Source organism: Neoarius graeffei, chromosome 1 (genome assembly GCF_027579695.1).
Source record: "Neoarius graeffei isolate fNeoGra1 chromosome 1, fNeoGra1.pri, whole genome shotgun sequence".
Taxonomy (NCBI): Eukaryota; Metazoa; Chordata; class Actinopteri; order Siluriformes; family Ariidae; genus Neoarius; species Neoarius graeffei.
This window is the reverse complement of record NC_083569.1, coordinates 63,984,342-64,004,662: the sequence shown is the minus strand read 5'-3', so window position 1 is coordinate 64,004,662 and position 20,321 is coordinate 63,984,342. Positions and strand designations below refer to the sequence as shown.

General features: G+C 40.3%; 2 protein-coding genes across 2 annotated transcripts in view; one reads left to right on the top strand and one right to left on the bottom strand.

Moving 5' to 3' along the window:
- Nucleotides 1-7,506, top strand: part of slc7a7 (solute carrier family 7 member 7) — a 37,535-nt gene extending 30,029 nt beyond the window's left edge. The window contains exons 6-10 of the mRNA XM_060913609.1: nucleotides 2,715-2,818; nucleotides 2,899-2,995; nucleotides 3,283-3,432; nucleotides 6,111-6,294; nucleotides 6,396-7,506. Coding sequence (XP_060769592.1) covers nucleotides 2,715-2,818; nucleotides 2,899-2,995; nucleotides 3,283-3,432; nucleotides 6,111-6,294; nucleotides 6,396-6,475 — 615 coding nt within the window. The 3' untranslated portion in view covers nucleotides 6,476-7,506. The remainder of the gene's footprint in view (nucleotides 1-2,714; nucleotides 2,819-2,898; nucleotides 2,996-3,282; nucleotides 3,433-6,110; nucleotides 6,295-6,395) is intronic.
- Nucleotides 7,507-7,624: 118 nt separating this feature from the next.
- Nucleotides 7,625-16,039, bottom strand: oxa1l (OXA1L mitochondrial inner membrane protein). The gene is made up of 10 exons (XM_060913716.1): nucleotides 15,921-16,039; nucleotides 11,682-11,816; nucleotides 11,144-11,510; nucleotides 10,722-10,865; nucleotides 10,368-10,453; nucleotides 10,123-10,287; nucleotides 9,898-10,002; nucleotides 9,639-9,801; nucleotides 7,939-8,019; nucleotides 7,625-7,870 (listed from the first exon to the last, which is right to left on the bottom strand). Exons 1-10 carry the CDS (start codon nucleotides 16,029-16,031, stop codon nucleotides 7,734-7,736), a joined length of 1,494 nt encoding a protein of 497 aa, XP_060769699.1. The 5' UTR covers nucleotides 16,032-16,039; the 3' UTR covers nucleotides 7,625-7,733.
- Between the last annotated feature and the right edge of the window lie 4,282 nt (nucleotides 16,040-20,321).

Below are 20,321 nucleotides of genomic sequence, written 5' to 3'. Positions count from 1 at the left end.
GGAAGAATCTCTGTGCGTAAGGGTCAAGGCCGGAAAACCATACTGGGTGCCCGTGATCTTCGGGCCCTTAGACGGCACTGCATCACATACAGGCATGTTTCTGTATCGGAAATCACAAAATGGGCTCAGGAATATTTCCAGAGAACATTTTCTGTGAACACAATTCACCGTGCCATCCGCCGTTGCCAGCTAAAACTCTATAGTTCAAAGAAGAAGCCGTATCTAAACATGATCCAGAAGCGCAGACGTCTTCTCTGGCCCAAGACTCATTTAAAATGGACTGTGGCAAAGTGGAAAACTGTTCTGTGGTCAGACGAATCAAAATTTGGAGTTCTTTATGGAAATCAGGGACGCCGTGTCATTCGGACTAAAGAGGAGAAGGACGACCCAAGTTGTTATCAGCGCTCAGTTCAGAATCCTGCATCTCTGATGGTATGGGGTTGCATTAGTGCGTGTGGCATGGGCAGCTTACACATCTGGAAAGACACCATCAATGCTGAAAGGTATATCCAGGTTCTAGAGCAACATATGCTCCCATCCAGACGATGTCTCTTTCAGGGAAGACCTTGCATTTTCCAACATGACGATGCCAAACCACATACTGCGTCAATTACAGCATCATGGCTGCGTAGAAGAAGGGTCCGGGTACTGAACTGGCCAGCCTGCAGTCCAGATCTTTCACCCATAGAAAACATTTGGCACATCATAAAACGGAAGATACGACAAAAAAGACCTAAGACAGTTGAGCAACTAGAATCCTACATTAGACAAGAATGGGTCAACATTCCTATCCCTAAACTTGAGCAACTTGTCTCCTCAGTCCCCAGACGTTTACAGACTGTTGTAAAGAGAAAAGGGGATGTCTCACAGTGGTAAACATGGCCTTGTCCCAACTTTTTTGAGATGTGGTGTTATGAAATTTAAAATCACCTAATTTTTTTCTTTAAATGATACATTTTCTCAGTTTAAACATTTGATATGTCATCTATGTTCTATTCTGAATAAAATATGGAATTTTGAAACTTCCACATCATTGCATTCCGTTTTTATTTACAATTTGTACTTTGTCCCAACTTTTTTGGAATCGGGGTTGTATATTATAACAGTGTGGGAAATAAGGAATTTTAAGCAGACTGTCACAGGACAGACAAGTCTGAAATGTTATCTGTTCATCCACATTTCAGACTGTCCGAATGACGGGCCAAAGGCCTGGAACAATGTGGCCGGGGATCTGGGGCCCACCCTAGGGCCCTGGAAGATGAACGGCTTTAGATGCCTGGAAATGGCTTCTCAGCTATTTCCAGGCACATTTTTGTGATCATCTACACTACAAACTGAATATAATTGACAAGAAAATGTTGGACGAGTCAAGAAAAACATGCTGAAAGTTATACCCAAGAAAGCAGTAGAACACACAGGTCAGTTCCATGTCTTGAAAAAAAGTAAGGAGGGCAAGAATGTGCCAGTTGGTTACAACTTACTGGTACTCATATATAGGTACTATAATAACACTCAAACATTGTCAACAATGACTATTTTTATACTATGTTTATAATAAGTCTACAAGAAATTTAGTAATTAACAATACAACTATTCTTACATAATAGAGTTAAAATTTTGAGGACGAGTTTCCAAGTAACTTTGTAACAAAATTACTTTTAAAATGACTCAAAACTAGACATGGTCATATCATTTGGCATTCAGACTAAAATCTGCTGGACTAGAGCTTAGAAAATAGAAGAAAATAAAAACTTTTATTAAAATATAAATCTATGTCCTCCAAAGCATATGACCATGACTGTCATTCTTATTGTGAATGAAAAATGCACATCCATTGGTAGCAGAGTTATGAATTTTTAAAGGCTGGCTAGAGCCAGAGCTCATATTAAAGTTTTCGGCGAGCAGTGTTCATGCGGGGGTTTCAGGGGTGAATAACGGGCCAAGGCGAGGTTGTAGCAGGCCATGCCTGGGCTGGTTCGAAAAGAATCAGGGAGAAACTGTAAATTTTGGCGGGGCTAGGACCTTTGGTGGCCAAGTTATGAATTTTTAAAGTCGGGCCCTTGGGGGCCCGTTTTACTGGCTGTATTAGGACATAATGTATTCGCCCAGTGTAACATTTGGAAGAAAATTGGAAGTAGATTAGACCCATATTATTATTATTATTATTTTTTTACAATTTTTCACGGGCCATCTGGTCCAATGCTTCTGAAATAAAGATGGACAAAAATTACCGAAAATTACCGGTCAATGTCTGCCTGTCTGGCCTTATTTCCCACACAAGATAATGTAATTTAATGTAATATAAATGCAGTGATTCTCAACTGGTAAGTCATTAGCTGGTAGGGTGTGTCAGACTGTAGTTATGATTAGGAAAGCACTGATTTGGTTTGGGATATTTATTTATGTCCACAGTTGCCAGGATAGGCTCTGGATGCTCCACAACCCTGACCAGGGTAAAGCAGTTAGACAAAATAAATAAATTAATCTATTGATATTGTATGTTGGCAACATTTTAGTCCTTACTACACTTGTTGTAATTGTAGTGCATGAGCTCATAGCCCACCACTGAACTATTCGTCTTTTTTGTTAAAAAAAAATAGAACAATGAAAAAGGTAACACAACATAAAGATAAAGAACGGTTGAGAACCACTGATAAGATTACTGATGTGGAAAAATGTGCAGTATATCGTCAACTAATCAGTTTCAATTTTAGACTTTTGCAGATCAAGTTTTTGGAATATTTAACTGGACAATCCCACTCGCTGTTGCATTGTCCTGCTTTGGAGGATTAAATGCATCTATCTTGGCTGCCTCGAGGTCAGTAATGTGCAAAAGCATCTCTGAATGATCATCATGTGCCATTGTGTCTGATGTGTCATGTGCATATCATTCTCCAGGCTGTTCTTCGTGGGTTCCAGAGAGGGCCACCTGCCTGACTACCTGTGCATGATTCACATTAGCCGTTTCACCCCCATCCCTGCCCTGCTCTTTAATGTCAGTCTCTCTTAAACACCACTGTCTTACTGTGTATGAGTATTTAAAATGAACAGAGAAAGAATGAGAGAGTTTGACTTTGCATGTCCCAAGCCATTAATGCATCTTCACACACAGCTCACAATATGCTAGTTTGTCTGCCCATGATTCTCTGTCTACTGTCATTGTGATTTCATTCTGGTTAAAAGGTCCTACTGTCCTGTATTAGCATCTGGAAGGAGACAACTATAGACAGGGCTCGTGTGAATCTATGTGCATTTGAGTAACAGCTTTGTGCTGACTGACAGGGTGCCATGGCTCTGGTGTACCTGTGTGTGGAGGACATCTTTAAGCTGATCAACTACTACAGCTTTAGCTACTGGTTTTTTGTGGGTCTGTCCATCCTGGGTCAGCTGTACCTGCGCTGGAAACAGCCAGACAGACCACGCCCACTGAAGGTATGCACACCATCTGACCTTGTTATGTAATCTTCCTGTGGATTGTGCTGTTATACCGCTGTTGAATTCTTGAATCTGATTGGTCAGAAAGCGTTGATTAATTTCCTATAGCAGGAACACTGAGGATAGTGCCAGTTGTAATTCAAATTAGTATAAATATGGAGGTGATTTTATATGAAATTTTGCATGTGCTGATTGGTCGAGAAATTCAGACTATTTCTCAGTCATCTTGAATGACTCAGCAAAATGGTGACCAATCGCTTCATGACTAAGTGAGGAAGAATTATAAATTATGAAAGAAAATTTCGTTTCTAAAAACACGAAAGATACTACGAAGTTTGATCTAAAACTATTCAAATGCGGGGTGGCACAGTGGTGTAGTGGTTACTGTCGCCTCGCAGCAAAAAGGTTCTGGGTTCAAGCCCAGTGGCCGACGGGGGACTTTCTGTGTGGAGTTTGCATGTTCTCCTTGTGTCTGCATGGGTTTCCCTCAAAGACATGCAGGTTAGGTTAACTGGTGACTCTAAATTGACCGTAGGTGTGAATGTGAGTGTGAATGGTTGTTTGTCTCTGTGTGTCAGCCCTGTGATGACCTGGCGACTTGTCCAGGGTGTACCCCGCCTTTCGCCCGTAGTCAGCTGGGATAGGCTCCAGCTTGCCTGCGACCCTGTAGAACAGGATAAAGCAGCTAGAGATGATGAGATGAGACTATTCAAATGCAAGGTGGAACTGTGGTTTATTTTATCTATTTCAAAATAAAAGTATTTTGTGACTCGGCTTAGATAAGTGACAAGTCTGCGTGCTCCTTTGTTACATTTGCATGGCACTTTTGAAGTTTGAAATAATATATATATATATCACCTGTGTATTTATACTAAAACAATTATCCACTTCAGTCTCAGTGAATATCGGTTTATTATAACCTCGACTTCATCTCAGTTATTATTAGAGATGTCCGATATTATCGGCCGACAGATATTATCGGCCCGATATTAACATAAAAATGTAATATCTGTTAATATCGTTATCGGATTTTTTTTTTTGCCTCAAAACCGATAAAATAATGCTTGCGTTACACCCAAATAGTGCCTATGCGCTCCTGAAGTGTTTACCGGCGCAAAGATGATGACCTCATCAAGCTGCGTCTTGAAGCGTACAAACAAGCGTGGATGGCTGCAGTGACAAACTTGCTCGCTCTGTTTCAACATTATGTCTGTGGTTTGGAATTATTTTCAAGTGTCTCCTTCGGACGTTAAAGTTGTTTACTACTCTGGAAGGTCTGGACTGAAACTTTGTGCCTTCCTTGTTCTTATTGCACACTACCTTAATGTTGCATATCTTTGTTGTTGCTCATGTAGAGCAGTGCTGATTGAGCCCAGTTTATAATTTCAATGATTGCATTAGCCCAAGTAATGGGCTAGGGACACAGGCTGCTTACACCTTAAAATGTTTCATTTTTTGTACTTCACCTCAAGCCTGAAGTATTTTTTGTAGCTCAAACAAATGTGCAGTTTTCAAAATTGTGCAGTATAGTTGCCACATTGTAATTGACTCATATTTGTGCATTCATTCAATTAAGGTGATTGAGTTTTAGTTAAAGAAACAGTTCATGAGGCATCCTACAAATGCAGGCTCATTTAACACAGAAAAAAGAGTAGCCTGTCATACACTATGCCTGTTATTTTAGTTGACTTTAGATGCTATGTTGCACATAGTTGTTCAGGTACAATGTTTTAAGATTTGTGAAGAAATCAAATTTGCCCTATTTGTTGTGGGCATTGTCAAGATTATCTCAGGGAGAGTGTAATCCAAACTGTTGTTTGAGACAATTTTAAAAAAATTAAACATGGCACTTTTTCCCTAAATTAAGTTGAAGTATTTTGCTTATTTTGCACAGACAATGTTAACATTTGGAAAGCCTTGTTGCATTCAAGAATGCATCCAGTGGGGCATCACAATAACATTAAGCATGTTGTGTTAATTCCACAACAGGAGATATGTGATGTTACCTAAATTAGTTCTGAGGAAAAATAACCCACATAACATCGGTATCGGCTGATATCGGAATCGAAAATTGAGAGTTGGACAATATCGGCATATCGGATATCGGCAAAAAAGCCAATATCGGACATCCCTAGTTATTATTCACTTCATCTTCAGGAATAATTGTTAAAAGGTTTATACTAATGTGCTCACTCTAATACATTATCTGCTCTAGAGTAACTGATTCACAGAAATTTACATTGCACATACTTGGGTTTAATCTATGACTAATAACACTGAATAAAAATATTTAACAAATGAAATCATAAAATTTTGATAGGAATCTTAGAGATGTTTAATATTTATGGAAGGATTTTCGCTAGTGTCGGAGTGACTGTTTATAGTTGGTATAACAGGAACTAACTTTAGCAGATGTTCTACAATGTTAAATGGTACTATAAACAGTAAATTGCATGTGCTATTAATTAAGTGCAGTTATAAGGCATTTTAAAGTGGTAGCAGTAACTCTACATCACACCACCCCACTGCTGATTATTTTCCTATAATTGCAGCTCATGGTGTTTTATTCCTTAATTATAATATGCCCAGTACTTATTCCTCTTAAAAATAAATGGAAAAAAAAAATAAATAAATGAGATGTTAGACCTGTCATGTTCTCTCCCTCACTTTCACAGCTCAATATTATCTACCCGATTATTTTCTGCCTTTGCACCATCTTCCTCGTGGTGGTCCCGCTCTATAGTGACACCATCAACTCTTTGATTGGCATCGCAATCGCCCTATCGGGCATCCCTGTCTACTTTCTGTGCTGCTATACACCAGCCTCCCGCAGACCACTGTGGATTCGCAAATTTATTGGTGAGACTCACATTACATAACTACAGCAGTTATCACTAAAACAGGTTATTCTGTTAAATAATTAAAAATTACACCTGAACGTATGCTTCTCTTATTTTCAGCATCATCCGGTTTGCTGATTCAGAAGGTTTGCTTTTGCGTACTTACCGAGTTGGACACTGATGAAGGAAAAATGCAGTAGAATGGGACTGATAGATGGCTATATGGTACAAATTTCCTAATGATGTAGTTGGAACGACTGACATGTAACACCCAGTAGGTCATTTGACTGAAGTAACAAGCTCTTTGGGTATTAGTTTATGCAGATACCCAAATGACCATTCTTAAAAACATGCACGTTCCTTGTGGGAAAAATAAAAGCTCATTTCCTATTGCAAATAGTTTATGCTGACTTGTATATTCCCACCTGTTTTCTAGTTCTCAGGATTTTTCAGTACATTACATTTTAATACAAGGTGTGCCCAGATTTAAGTCTGTGTCCTAAATGTAGGACACAAGGCTCCATTGAGCTAGTTGTTAAGACTTTTTTTTTTTTTTTGGAAAGTGGGAGAAAATAGACCCCATATAGTGACTGATGGAACAATACCAATGATAACATTACACATAGTGAAACCAGATTATAACAGATTCAGTGTTTAAGTATCTTGATCATATTCTGTGCGCTTGTTAATAGACTGTACTATGTTCATAATGCTGCCACAGATTAACAGAACAAAACAGTCTGCCCTGTTAACTGAAGGGTTAAAATTGAAAAATGTAAGTGGGCAATTTCTTTTCTTTAAATTATGCACAAAGCTCCAAATGGACTACGGCACTTAAAGACTTCACACTTAATTGAAAACAATTTCATCCAGTGTACTTAATAATAAATCACTGATTCATGGAATGTTGCTTTCAGTGAGTTACATGACTAACTCAGCTTCTCTTCACATTCACCAATTCTGAAATAAAATTAAAAAATTATTTATAATAAAATTGATACTTTATGCAACCTTACAGGTTATTCTGGGACTACCTTTAAAGTTCTTTAAGGGAATATGAAATACTACCTATATTATATTTTGCTAGTTTGTTCACTAAAAGTTGTGCCAACACTAAGTATTGGATTATTTTTCAAGCAGCAGTATTCTGTGAAATACTGCAAGAAAAGAAACTGAATAAAAGATATATAATTATGTAAAAATGCAAAGACTGTCATTATAAGAATTATTTGTATTAAAGCTTTAGATTTATTTACACTATGTGCAACGGATTTTAAATAAAAGGACTCCTAATTATGTCTGTTTGTACCTTTAACTGACTTTTACAGTAAAAAAGCCAAACACTCAGCTGGCAGGTTCCTCTTTAATGAGTTACCATTTAGAATGATCACTTTACACTCATTATCTTACTGAATAAATATATACAAATTTAGGTAAAAACTATCTGGTAGCTAGTTTTCAACCAATCGTTTCCTCCCAGGGCCTCTTCTTCCCACCCCTTTGCTGTACTTGCTTGGGTCTGGCTGAATTTTCTGTTGACATGGGTGCAGACGACTGCCGCAGGGGATTTTGGGTAAAAGTCTGCCTCAGTGGACCTAAAAGAGGAATTATCCATGTGTAAATTCAAAAATACGCATAAACACACTTCATATAAAAGCCTCACCTTTAGCTGCAATGTCAAGGTGGTCCTTAATCCTCCTCTCTCTCTCCTGTAGCTGATGAGCCAGTTGGGCATTCTTCCACCCTATGAGACACACAGCACATGCACTACACCATCAGTGGTTATATGAGTAGTGGTGAATAGCTGCTTAAAAAAAAAAAAAACACACGTAAAGATACTTTTACAGTGCTCACAGGCAAGATATATTCTTTTTTACATTACTAGACATTTATTAAGCAACATTAAGGCTTTCCATAAAATGTTGATCACAGACAGTTTTATATATTTGGGTGCTAGGTTTTTTTTTTTAATTTTCCCCCAATTTAGATGTGACAGCTACCAACCAAGGAGGGCGAAGGTCATCACATGCTTCCTCCAAAGCATGTGACAACTACATCTTTTCGAACCTATGCAATGTTAGGAGGTGGCGTAACAGACTTGGAGGAAAGCGTGATCCACCCACTTCTGTATGCATGAGCTCACAGATGCCTATCATTGGCTCGCGTCACTGTAATTGACAAGGGAGAGACAGAGTATGCCACCCCTCCCTCCCTGAGAGCACAGGCCAATTTTACTTTTAATTTTAGGATTCAAACTAGCGACCTCTGGATGATAGGGCAAATAATGTTCTGTTGCGCCCACTCAGGAGCTGGCTGCTAGTTTTAAATGCACAATGTAATAGTTACACTAAATGTTAGTCATTTTGCTAGAAACATAACTCCAATTATGTTCCAGATGTTATTTCATAGTTTTGATGTCTTCAGTATTGTTCTAGGCGGCACGGTGGTGTAGTGGTTAGCGCTGTCGCCTCACAGCAAGAAGGTCCGGGTTCGAGCCCCGGGGCCAGCGAGGGCCTCTCTGTGCGGAGTTTGCATGTTCTCCCCGTGTCCGCGTGGGTTTCCTCTGGGTGCTCCGGTTTCCCCCACAGTCCAAAGACATGCAGGTTAGGTTAACTGGTGACTCTAAATTGACTGTAGGTGTGAATGTGAATGGTTGTCTGTGTCAGCCCTGTGATGACCTGGCGACTTGTCCAGGGTGTACCCCGCCTTTCGCCCGTAGTCAGCTGGGATAGGCTCCAGCTTGCCTGCGACCCTGTAGAACAGGATAAAGCGGCTAGAGATAATGAAATGAGATGAGTATTGTTCTACAATGTTCAAAATACAGAAAAACCTATAAATGAGTAGGGGTGTATAAACTTTTGGCTGGGCCTGTAAGTTAGCTTTGTTATTCAGCTTGCTGACAACCTTGCCTGTTGGTTTTCAGAGGACAATTATTATCCTAACAATAGCTAACCTGCTACTGATTTATATGAAACAAGTTAGCCTCATGTAAATTAACTTGTTATAAAACCTAATTATTTACACAATAATAGTCTTAGTGTTAGTTATCTTGCTAGATCTTTATTTTTTTAAAATCATATGATTATAATACCAACCTAAAGTGAGGTAAGGAGAGACAACATTAGCTAAATAAAATAGCTAATAAAATACTAAGGTTAGGCAAACAAAAGTTTTTTTTTTTTTTTGCACTGAGCATTCCTATACATCAAATGTAAAGAAGCGGCTGTAAAATGAGGGAAAAAATTTAATAGTTAATAAAAGGTGTGTTAACTATTAATAAAATAAATAATAATAATAATAATAAAAAATAGGAGGATGAATGCATGAAACAAACACAGTGAATAGCAGATGTCTATGCTGTACCTTTCCTGACACTCTCAACAAAACCATCACTGGGAGGCAGAGCTGAGGGGGCATGAGTGACGCGCGGTGGGATACGAAGCTTCTCCCTCACTGCTGGATGCCTCAGCAGGGCTACCTGACCCAGCGAAAAGAGATTCGAGGTCATCCAGTACGTAAACACTGCCTGGAAAACACACAGACAGACAGTTACACCCACAGGAGATAACAGTGCATGTTACTAATGGACAGAATGGCGAGAGAGAGAAAGTGAGAGTCTCACTGTCGGGAAGTTAATGGTCATCGGTAAGATGATAAACGGCATAATTCTGAAGATGGTCTTCATTGCTTTCAGGTTGGGGTTGTCTACACCAGACTCTGCTCCCAACTAAAAGTTGAAAAAAAGTGATTCAGAGAAGGAAGCAGACATGAACTTAACACGTCAAATATGCAGAATTAGCTATACATCCAAACCATTTAAGTAAATAATAACAGCAGCTGGTTGTACCTCCAGGATGGCAAACATGGTCCCAGTGACAGCAAGTGGAAGGATGTAATATGGATCTGCTGCAGTTAAGTCTGTAAACCACCACAATCCACCAGTCTGCATGCTGGGCACGGGGGCGTAGGCCAACTTACGCAAGGCAATGAAGAAGGAAATAAAGATTGGTGCCTGAAAGGAAAAAAGATAAGTGTCATACAAGTCTTCCACGGCATGGCATTTACAGTAAGCACTGGGGATTCCATACTGACCTGCACTAAAGGGACCAGGAACCCACGGAAAGGATTAACATCATGCTTCTTCTGGAACAACATCATGTCAGAATATGCCTTTGAGACTGAAGAAAGAAATTTTAAACAAATAATTACACATTTTTGAAGGTACTACAAATCAAACTCAATGAAAAATTGTCCAAAATATTCCGATAACTATTAGAAGAAAAGGCAGAATCCATCGATGCGCCTGACTGGTGTACTCATCTAACACTCTCAAGACTAATAACCTAACCAAAGAATAAAGTGCAGCAGGTGGTATGAAGGATGACATTAAGAGGGGTGTAAAAACAGAACAGGTTATACAGTGGTATAAAGGTATCAGATACTGACATTCAAACTTGTTGCCACTCTGCTTGGCCTCATTCATGCGATTGGTGAGCTTGGTCATCTCGGGCAGGACGTTATTCAGCTTAGCTGCCTCTCTTTGGCCCTTTACAATGACCGGGAACACTGCACATCGGGCTATGATAGTACCTGCACGAGACATAGCAAGACCCAATCAATCAGCAATGCTTCTGTTCAAATTACTATAAGCACCGATTCAGCACCGAGATAATCATTAGCAACATTGCAATTTAGTAATATACATTTTATATAAAACATTTGCACACGTCCCTAAATCAGCACCTTGTGTAACAAAGAAATTAAGTATGAAAAAAACCCCCAATCTGTATCCTTAATAGTTTTTGATCCAGAAAAGCTGTGTAAATGAATTCATTTTAGGTTCCTTAAAACAAAACAAAAAACCCCACCTGCAATAATGGCACCCCACCAGGGCAGTCCAATGCTGACATGCATGAATTCCAACAAGTTCTGAATCAGGCCAACAGGCGTATAGCTGCCTAGACCCAATTCTGCCAGGCTGAGCTCTGCTCCTGCCCCTTGCAGGACATCCGTTGCCAGGACAGGGGCTTCAGTCACTTCTGTGATTGGCTGTGTGGTTACTGGGGTCAGATCAGGAGCACTAGCTGATTCTGGAGCAGACAAAGGAACAGATACTGGAACGGCTTCTGCAACAGATTCTGAAGCAAATGTGCGGGCAGCTTCTGCAGCTGTTTCTGGAGCTGATAATGGAGTATCTACTGCTGAACTGGTACCAGGTACAACTCCATCTGTCGTCTGAAAGCAAGTATAGAACGAGAAGCCAGTTAAGTATTAAGATTTCAGAAAAACTTTGAAAATCAGAGCAAAGTAAATCAAAAGAAAATAACCCAATGCCAGCATTTGTTTATTGTGGCTTAAGTCTGGATCTTCATATTTCTACAAAGTCAAAATTACTGACCAACGCACCTGTGAGCTATTCTGGCGGACTGCCACGGCACTGACCAAGTATAACTGACCACGGTTATGACGTCCCAACAGAGCCTGAACAAAAGACGCTCTTCTTCCTCTGATCGTGTGAAGATGTGATCCATGAACAACATACTGACAGAGGGGTGAGGGGATAAAGGTAAACAGGGTTAATGGTGACAATGAAGGGCACATGACATCTGATTGAACACACAAGAACTACAACGCTGAAGAATATTAACCAAAAAACTAGTTTATACTAGGATTGGAAGCCTTTATTAGACCAGAAACAAAACTGCACCATCAAATAAATAAAACATGAACAAATGAAACATGACCCTCCAATAGTGTATGAGAGTGATTTTTGTAATTAATTAATTTATTTTTTAATCTCAGCTCATTACATTACAGGCATTCAGCAGATGCACTTATCCAGAGCGACGTACAATGAACGCACACACACACACACATACCTGGGGAGCAGTTGGGGGTTAAGTACCTTGCTCAAAGGATTTTTACTGCTAGTCCAGGAAAAATCAGCAACTCTTTGGGCCTGAGGCTGCTTCTCTAACCTTTAGGCCATGGCTGCTTCCTCAGTGTGTTTATACAACTACACAAACACTGTTGCACATACTGAGGATGTAGTTTCCCCGTTTACGGATTTCAATACGGACTTTAGGCTTATGGACTATATTCACTGTCTGTGAGGAAAAAAAAACTATATTGATTAACTTTGTATATAAGCCAGTGATGTTTCTGATGTAGAAAAGCATTATTTTTATGATTATCGTTAGCTGAATGTGAATTACAGATCAGTTTCCCTGGTGTCTAAATTGTAATATATTTTTAATTGGTAGATGTTGAATGTGATGATCTTTCTAACATTAACTGCAATCTTTTGAGATGATGGAAATTCAGCCTAGATTAGTGTTAAAAAAAAAAAAAAAGTCTTGTACATCAAACATTAGGATTAATCGTGTCCTATTAAAGCCTTGGGACTTTACCTCCAATCTATATGTATATTTTTATTGTTACATTTTTATCTGCATATTGTATCGTCGGCTTGTTCTTGGGATTTTTAAAAAAAAATTCTATATTATGTTGTACAGTGTGTCTTTTTCTTTTTGCATGTCTGATAACTTGCTGCTGTAACAATTTCCCAGTTTGGGATCAATAAAGTAAATCTATCTATTCATCACAGTCTGTACTATAACAGAGAGATAATAGGTCAATAATAGAGTAGACTAGTAGATAACATTTACTTAACTGGGAAATAACAGTTTAATCTATTTGTCACTATTGCAAAGTGAATATTACAGCTGATGCCCGATTGATCATGTAACTATGGCCCTTTTCCACTACCCTTTTTCAGCTCACTTCAGCCCGACACGGCTCACGTTTCGACTATCTAAGAACAGCACGACTCAGCTCGCTTCAGCCCTGCTCAGCCCCCAAAACTCGCACGGTTTTGGAGTGGGGCTGAAGCGAGCCAAACGAAGCTGAGTGGGGTTAGGGACGTGAGGAGACACTCCCCTGTGCACTGATTGGTGAGGAGGAGTGTCCTCGCATGCCCACACACGCCCCGTGAGCACGCTGGGATCTGTAAACACCGTAAACCCGGAAGAAGGAGAATTACGAATTACGAGAATTATGAAGCCTTATGCGCCTCGCCTCATCTATACGCTCTTGCCAGTATCTGTTGGCGTTGTCGGTGACAACAAGCCACAGCACCAAGACCAGCAACACTAACGACACCATGTCCTCCATGTTTATTGTTTACTCTCCGGGTTGTGAGACTACCGCTTAAAAGATCACTGATGTCACTGTTTGCGCCGCATAACGACATCACCTGACGTCCACCCACTTTCGCTAACTCCACCCAATGTGTCCACCCACTTCCAGCCAGCATGGTTCAGCGCGGTTGTAGTCGAAATGCAACTCCAACAGCCCCACTCAGCACGGCACGGCTCAGCCCAACTCAGCCGCGTTTGTAGTGGAAAAGCGGCATAACACCCCCCACACACACAATTTAAATGCCTTCTCTTGCATAAATGTTTACATGTTTATCTTGGCTTTTCTCATTTAAATGAACTAGACTGAAGCAATGTCCCAATCTTAGGTCATAAGGAGGCATGTTAGCTAGATAGTTAGCTATAACTAATATCAAATAGTCCATCGTTTTGTGAAAATAACTTCAATAAAGCACGATAAATGCATTTATCGATTTAAATTCCTTGGAACTCACATCAGTGAGGATCTCACCTGGACACACAACACACAGCAAACCATCAAGAAGGCTCAACAGAGACTCTTCTTCCTGAAGAAGCTGAGGAAATTTGGACTGTCCACCAAACTCCTCAGCAACTTCTACAGGTGCACAGTGGAGAGTGTCCTGACAAATTCCATCACTGTGTGGTACGGGAACTGCACAACTCAGGACAGAAAGGCTCTCCAGCGTGTCATTAAAATGGCACAGTTCATCTGTGGAGCTGTCCTCCCCCCACTACAGGACATTTACAACACCCGGGTCACAAAAAGGGCACAGAGCATCATCAGGGACCAAACACACCCTATTCACACTCTTACCATCTGGCAGACGCTACAGGACTGTGAAAGCAAGGACTACTAGACTGACAAACAGTTTTTACCCCCAGGCCATCAGGCTTTTGAACCACGGGTTATAATCACCATCTACCTCTATATTTCCATCAGGCTTTTGAACCACGGATTATATTAGCAATTTTGCACAAGAAATTGCACAGTATACCTACCTCTATGTTTGCCTCTCCTTTTTTTTTTAATGTTATCTTCATTTTTCATTCTACTTGTATATTTTGCCTTCCATATGCACTTTATATTTTATATTTCATATTTTATGCACGGTGGTGTAGTGGTTAGCGCTGTCGCCTCACAGCAAGAAGGTCCTGGGTTCGAGCCCCGTGGCCGGCGAGGGCCTTTCTGTGCAGAGTTTGCATGTTCTCCCCATGTCCGTGTGGGTTTCCTCCGGGTGCTCTGGTTTCCCCCACAGTCCAAAGACATGCAGGTTAGGTTAACTGGTGACTCTAAATTGAGCGTAGGTGTGAATGAGAGTGTGAATGGTTGTCTGTATCTATGTGTCAGCCCTGTGATGACCTGGCGACTTGTCCAGGGTGTACCCCGCCTTTCGCCCGTAGTCAGCTGGGATAGGCTCCAGCTTGCCTGCGACCCTGTAGAACAGGATAAAGCAGCTACAGATAATGAGATGAGATGTTTTATACACTACCATTCAAAAGTTTGGGGTCACCCAGACAATTTTGTGTTTTCCATGAAAAGTCACACTCTTATTTCCCACCATAAGTTGTAAAATGAATAGAAAATATAGTCAAGCCATTTTTCTGGCCATTTTGAGCATTTAATCGACCCCACAAATGTGATGCTCCAGAAACTCAATCTGCTCAAAGGAAGGTCAGTTTTATAGCTTCTCTAAAGAGCTCAACTGTTTTCAGCTGTGCTAACATGATTGTACAAGGGTTTTCTAATCATCCATTAGCCTTCTGAGGCAATGAGCAAACACATTGTACCATTAGAACACTGGAGTGAGAGTTGCTGGAAATGGGCCTCTATACACCTATGGAGATATTGCACCAAAAACCACACATTTGCAGCTAGAATAGTCATTTACCACATTAGCAATGTATAGAGTGCATTTCTGATTAGTTTAAAGTGATCTTCATTGAGAAGAACAGTGCTTTTCTTTCAAAAATAAGGACATTTCAAAGTGACCCCAAACTTTTGAACGGTAATATATATATTTCTTTTTATATTGGTAAGCATAGTTTGGTCGGGCAGAGTTGCAAAATAAGAATTTCATTCCCCAATAATAAACCGTTGTGTCTGTTATTGTGTATATGACAAATAAACATCTTGAATCTTGAATAAATATGTTTTGTACAAATACGAGCTGCATACATACTAGCAACCAGCCAAGATTAGTAGTGCGTGTGGCTATTAGGCTAACTAGTTCGTGTGTCAGACTACGGCTGAAATACAAACAGCTCTCTTTAGTTTACATAGTGTACTAACCACAGTGCAGGAGTCATTATATCCTGCCCTAGGTAGTGCACTAATACAGGGAACAGAGCGTCTTTGGAGATTCAGCCGATGACTTTGAAACGAGCTAGCTACATATGTGCATCACAGAATACCAATTTAAAAAACAAATCACGAAGTACAAATAATAATGTAACCAAAATAACAAACCCAGTTCCGTGTCCATGCAGCAGGTGATGTGGAAATACTGGCTGCAGTCGTCTGTTTAAAGAAACAAGTCGTTAGACGACTAGGGACCACTTTACCCCTGAGCGCAGCCATATTGGAGAAAAAGTGAAATCTCGGACGGCGAGCATGAGAGGACAAATTCCTTTGGATAATTTGCGTTTTGCATAGAACTGTTCATCATTAGTGCAAGTTCAAATATGTGTGAAATACTGATATCTAATAGGGATATATAATATTGTAATATTTTCGAAATATACATTTTCTAGCACAATTAAAATTAAACTTCTAGCACAAAAAGATGTCAAAAACTAACAGAGACTCAGAAGATGCTGCACCTGTACATTTCTGTAACTTTAGTAAGTTTGATATGAGTTTACTATGTAGTTTAACTTCTTGGTATCTTTATCCTCGATTAACAATGTTAACTGCGAATATGCTACAGATTAAATTAGAAATGAATAATTATATAGATGCTGGGTGGTGTAGTGGTTAGCATTGTTACCTCACAGCAAGAAGGTCCTGGGTTCAAGCCCAGTGGCCCACGGGGGTCTTTCTGTGCAGAGTTTGCATGTTCTCCCTATGTCTGCGTGGGTTTCCTCCGGGTGCTCTGGTTTCCCCCACAGTCCAAAGACATGCAGGTTAGGTTAATTGGTGGCTCTAAATTGACCGTAGGTGTGAGTGTGAATGGTTGTTTGTCTCTGTGTGTCAGCCTTGTGATGATCTGGTGACTTGTCCAGGGTGTACCCCGCCTCTCACCCATAGTCAGCTGGGATAGGCTCCAGCTTGTCCACAACCCTGTCGAACAGGATAAGTGGTTACAGATAATGGATGGATGGATATAGCTGCTGGGTGGTATGGTGGTGTAGTGGTTAGCATTGTCGCCTCACAGCAAGAAGGTTCTGGGTTCAAGCCCAGTGGCCAACAGGGGTCTTTCTGTGTGGAGTTTGCATGTTCTCCCCATGTCTGCGTGGGTTTCCTCCGGGTGCTCCGGTTTCCCCCACAGTCCAAAGACATGCAGGTTAGGCTAATTGGTGACTCTAAATTGACCGTAGGTGTGAATGTGAGTGTGAATGGTTGTTTGTGTCTATGTGTCAGCCCTGTGATGACCTGGTGACTTGTCCAGGGTGTACCCCGCCTCTCACCCATAGTCAGCTGGGATAGGCTCCAGCTTGCCTGCGACCCTGCACAGGATAAGTGGTTATGGATGGATAATTATATATATTCTCTCTCAGAATCAGAATTTATTGTCATTGTACGAAGTAGAACGGAATTAAAAGCTAACCTTAAAGTGCAAGATCACATAAAAATAGAACAAGACCACATAGGAATAGAACAGACCAAAAAAAAAAAAAAACCCACACAAGACCACATAAAATAGAATAGTACCCAGAACAACATATATATAAAGTGCATTTATATTATTGCACTATTGAGGTGGCTAAACTAATAATAGATAATAAATAATATAGAACAGTCAACAAGGAGTGGGGTTAGTGCATGTTTGCATTCAGCAGGGTTATGGCTCTAGGGATAAAACTGTTCTTGAGTCTGTTAGTCTTGGAGTTGATGCACCTGTAGCACCTCCCAGAGAGCAGCAGGTCAAACAAATGGTGGCTCGGGTGAAAACTGTCCTTAACAGTATTCCTCACTCTGGTGAGGCAGTGAGAGTTGTAGATGTTGTCCAAGGTGGGGAGAGGGTGGCCGATGATTTTCTGCACTGTCTTAACCACTCTCTGCAGCCTCTTTCTGTCTGCTTCAGTGCAGCTGGCATACCACACAGAGATGCAGTACATCAGCAGGCTCTCAGTGCAGGATCTGTAGAAGGTCTCCAGCAGCTTACTATCCAGGTTGTTCTTCCTGAGCACCCTCAGGAAGTGTAGTCACTGCTGGGCCTTCTTGATAATTGCCATGGTGTTTGCAGACCAGGAGAGGTACGCAGAGATGAGGGTGCTGAAATACCTGAAGGTGTGGACCCTCTCTACACAGTCGCCATTGATGTAGAGGGGGGTGAGGTCAGCCCTGTCCTTCCTGAAGTCGACAATGATTTATTTAGTTTTTGAGGTGTTCAGTAACAGATTATTTGTTGAGCACCACTCTGTCAACTTCGGGACCTCGTTCCTGTAGTTCACCTCATCACCTCCGGAGATCAGCCCAACCACAGTGGTGTCATTGGCAAATTTAATGATGGTGTTTCCAGGGTAGGCAGGGGTGCAGTCATGTGTGTAAAGAGAATAGAGTAGGGGGCTCAACACACAGCCCTGGGGAGAGCTGGTGTTGAATGTGTGGGAGGAGGAGGCTAGGGGCTGGTGCAGCCAGCAGTGGAGTGGCTGTGTGCTGTTGTATCTCAAAGCATGCAAAAAAGCAGTTCAGCTCCTCTGCCAGTGATACATCTGAGCCTCTGGGTGTCACTACATGGCCTCTGTAGTTGGTGTTGCTCTGTATGCCCTGCCATACCTGCCCTGGATTGTTATCTAAGAGATGGTTCTCTATCTTCCTCTTTATAGTCCACCTTAGCATCCTTTATTCCTCTCTTCAGATCAGCTCAGGCTGCACTATACAGAGCTCTGTCACCTGAACTGAATGCTAAGTCCTGGGCCCTGAGGAGCGTGTGGACATGGCCAGTCATCCAGGATTTCTCATTGGGGAAGACACATATGCATTTAACTACAGTAACATTCTCGATACAGAACTTGATGTAGGATAGGACAGACTCTGTGTATGTTGACAACTCCTCTCTCTCTCTATTATATATATATATATATATATATATATATATATATATATATATATATATCATCTCATTATCTCTAGCCGCTTTATCCTGTTCTACAGGGTCGCAGGCAAGCTGGAGCCTATCCCAGCTGACTATGGGCGAAAGGCAGGGTACAGAATGTGCTGTAATAAGAAAATAATTAGTGACCCTATATGTTATATAGACATGAGTGTTTTACTGGAAAATATACCACTCGTATTTTTCATATGAGCTACATCTGGGACATGGAGAACCAAAACCTGACATAAATCTCTATATGCCACTCATAAGGAAATAGATGAATCATTTATAATATAGGTTTATAATAACAGAGTAAAGCAAATCAGATCAATTTTTTTTACAATTTATGCTCTCTTTATTTTTCAAAATTAACCCCATTTTGTAATTTAACAGAATCACTGTCCAGGATGCCAGTATGTAGAGAGAATTGATCAGAAGAACCTGTGTGTCCATTTTGTAGGATTTCTACAAATTTGATAACTCGTGCTAAAATAAAAGACATTATTGTGAAATTGGTTCATAAACAGTAAACTATACTACATATAATTAAAGAGGTACTGCACACTTAAATGTGGTTTTCAAGTTGTAAACTAAATGATATGACTGTACTGTGATGAAACACATCAATGCTGGTGTTAATATTGACAAAATTACAACTTTTATAAAAATTGTATAATTTATATTAATTCACCCATCTCTTAAGTGATCAAAATATTGGAACATGTGACGGCCAGGTGTTTCTTGGTGCCGAAGTGTGCCCTTTTAGGTTGATTGTTCAAACAGTTAATGGCTCTGAACGTCAACTCTTGGTTTAAGTTTGTGAAGAATGCATTTGTTGTTAAAAAAAGGATAAACCAAAATGAAAACCAGAAAGCTGTCTTTGGGAGAAAAGCAAGCCATTTTGAATCTGAGAAAAGAGGGAAATCGATCAGAGCCATTGCAAGGAACCACTGGTGTATTAACAACCAGACATCAAACAGGTTGGCCAAAGAAAACAATCACATTTGATAACAGAAATATTCTGAAAGCAGTGAAGAAAAAACCCAAAAACAACAGTCAGCACCCTCACCAACAACTTTCAGAGTGCAGGGGCGAAAATATCATAATCCACTGTTTGAGGAAGACTTTGAGAGCAGAAATATTGAGGCCAGTAGCACCAGAATAAATTCAGAAGTCTAAAGGAACTTTAGACAATTTACAGAGAAATGCAGCAAAACAAATACATAATTACTCAAAGTCCCGAATTACTTTTTATGCATTCATACTTTGTTTAATCCCTTTCCCAAAATTCTTTATGTAACTATTGTCTTATTCTTAACTGTGTATATACTCAGAATACATATTTTTTAAAGCACAAGTCCATTATTATTGACAATGGCGTACTCGTTGCTGTGCAAGAAAGAGGTTTATCAATGTTGAATAAACCTTTGGAAGAAAGTAAATAACATAAGTTCTCCTAACAGTGGTTTTGGTGATTGTGATAGAATTGTCCCTGATATTCTATGTGTAGGAGCCATTTATGATTTTAAGTTTCTTTAGTGACACCTGTTGGTTACAAGATGACCTTGTGCTCCTTCCTCCTTGTGCACACAAAACGTTAAATGATTCTT

Excerpts from the sequence above, each read along its gene's own strand:
- oxa1l (XM_060913716.1), bottom strand. The coding sequence starts at position 16,031 with ATGGCTGCGCTCAGGGGTAAAGTGGTCCCTAGTCGTCTAACGACTTGT. Across the intron at positions 9,802-9,897 it reads TGACCATTAACTTCCCGACA|GCAGTGTTTACGTACTGGAT; the intron begins GTGAGACTCTCA and ends TGTGTTTTCCAG. Across the intron at positions 7,871-7,938 it reads CCTTGACATTGCAGCTAAAG|GTCCACTGAGGCAGACTTTT; the intron begins GTGAGGCTTTTA and ends TTCCTCTTTTAG.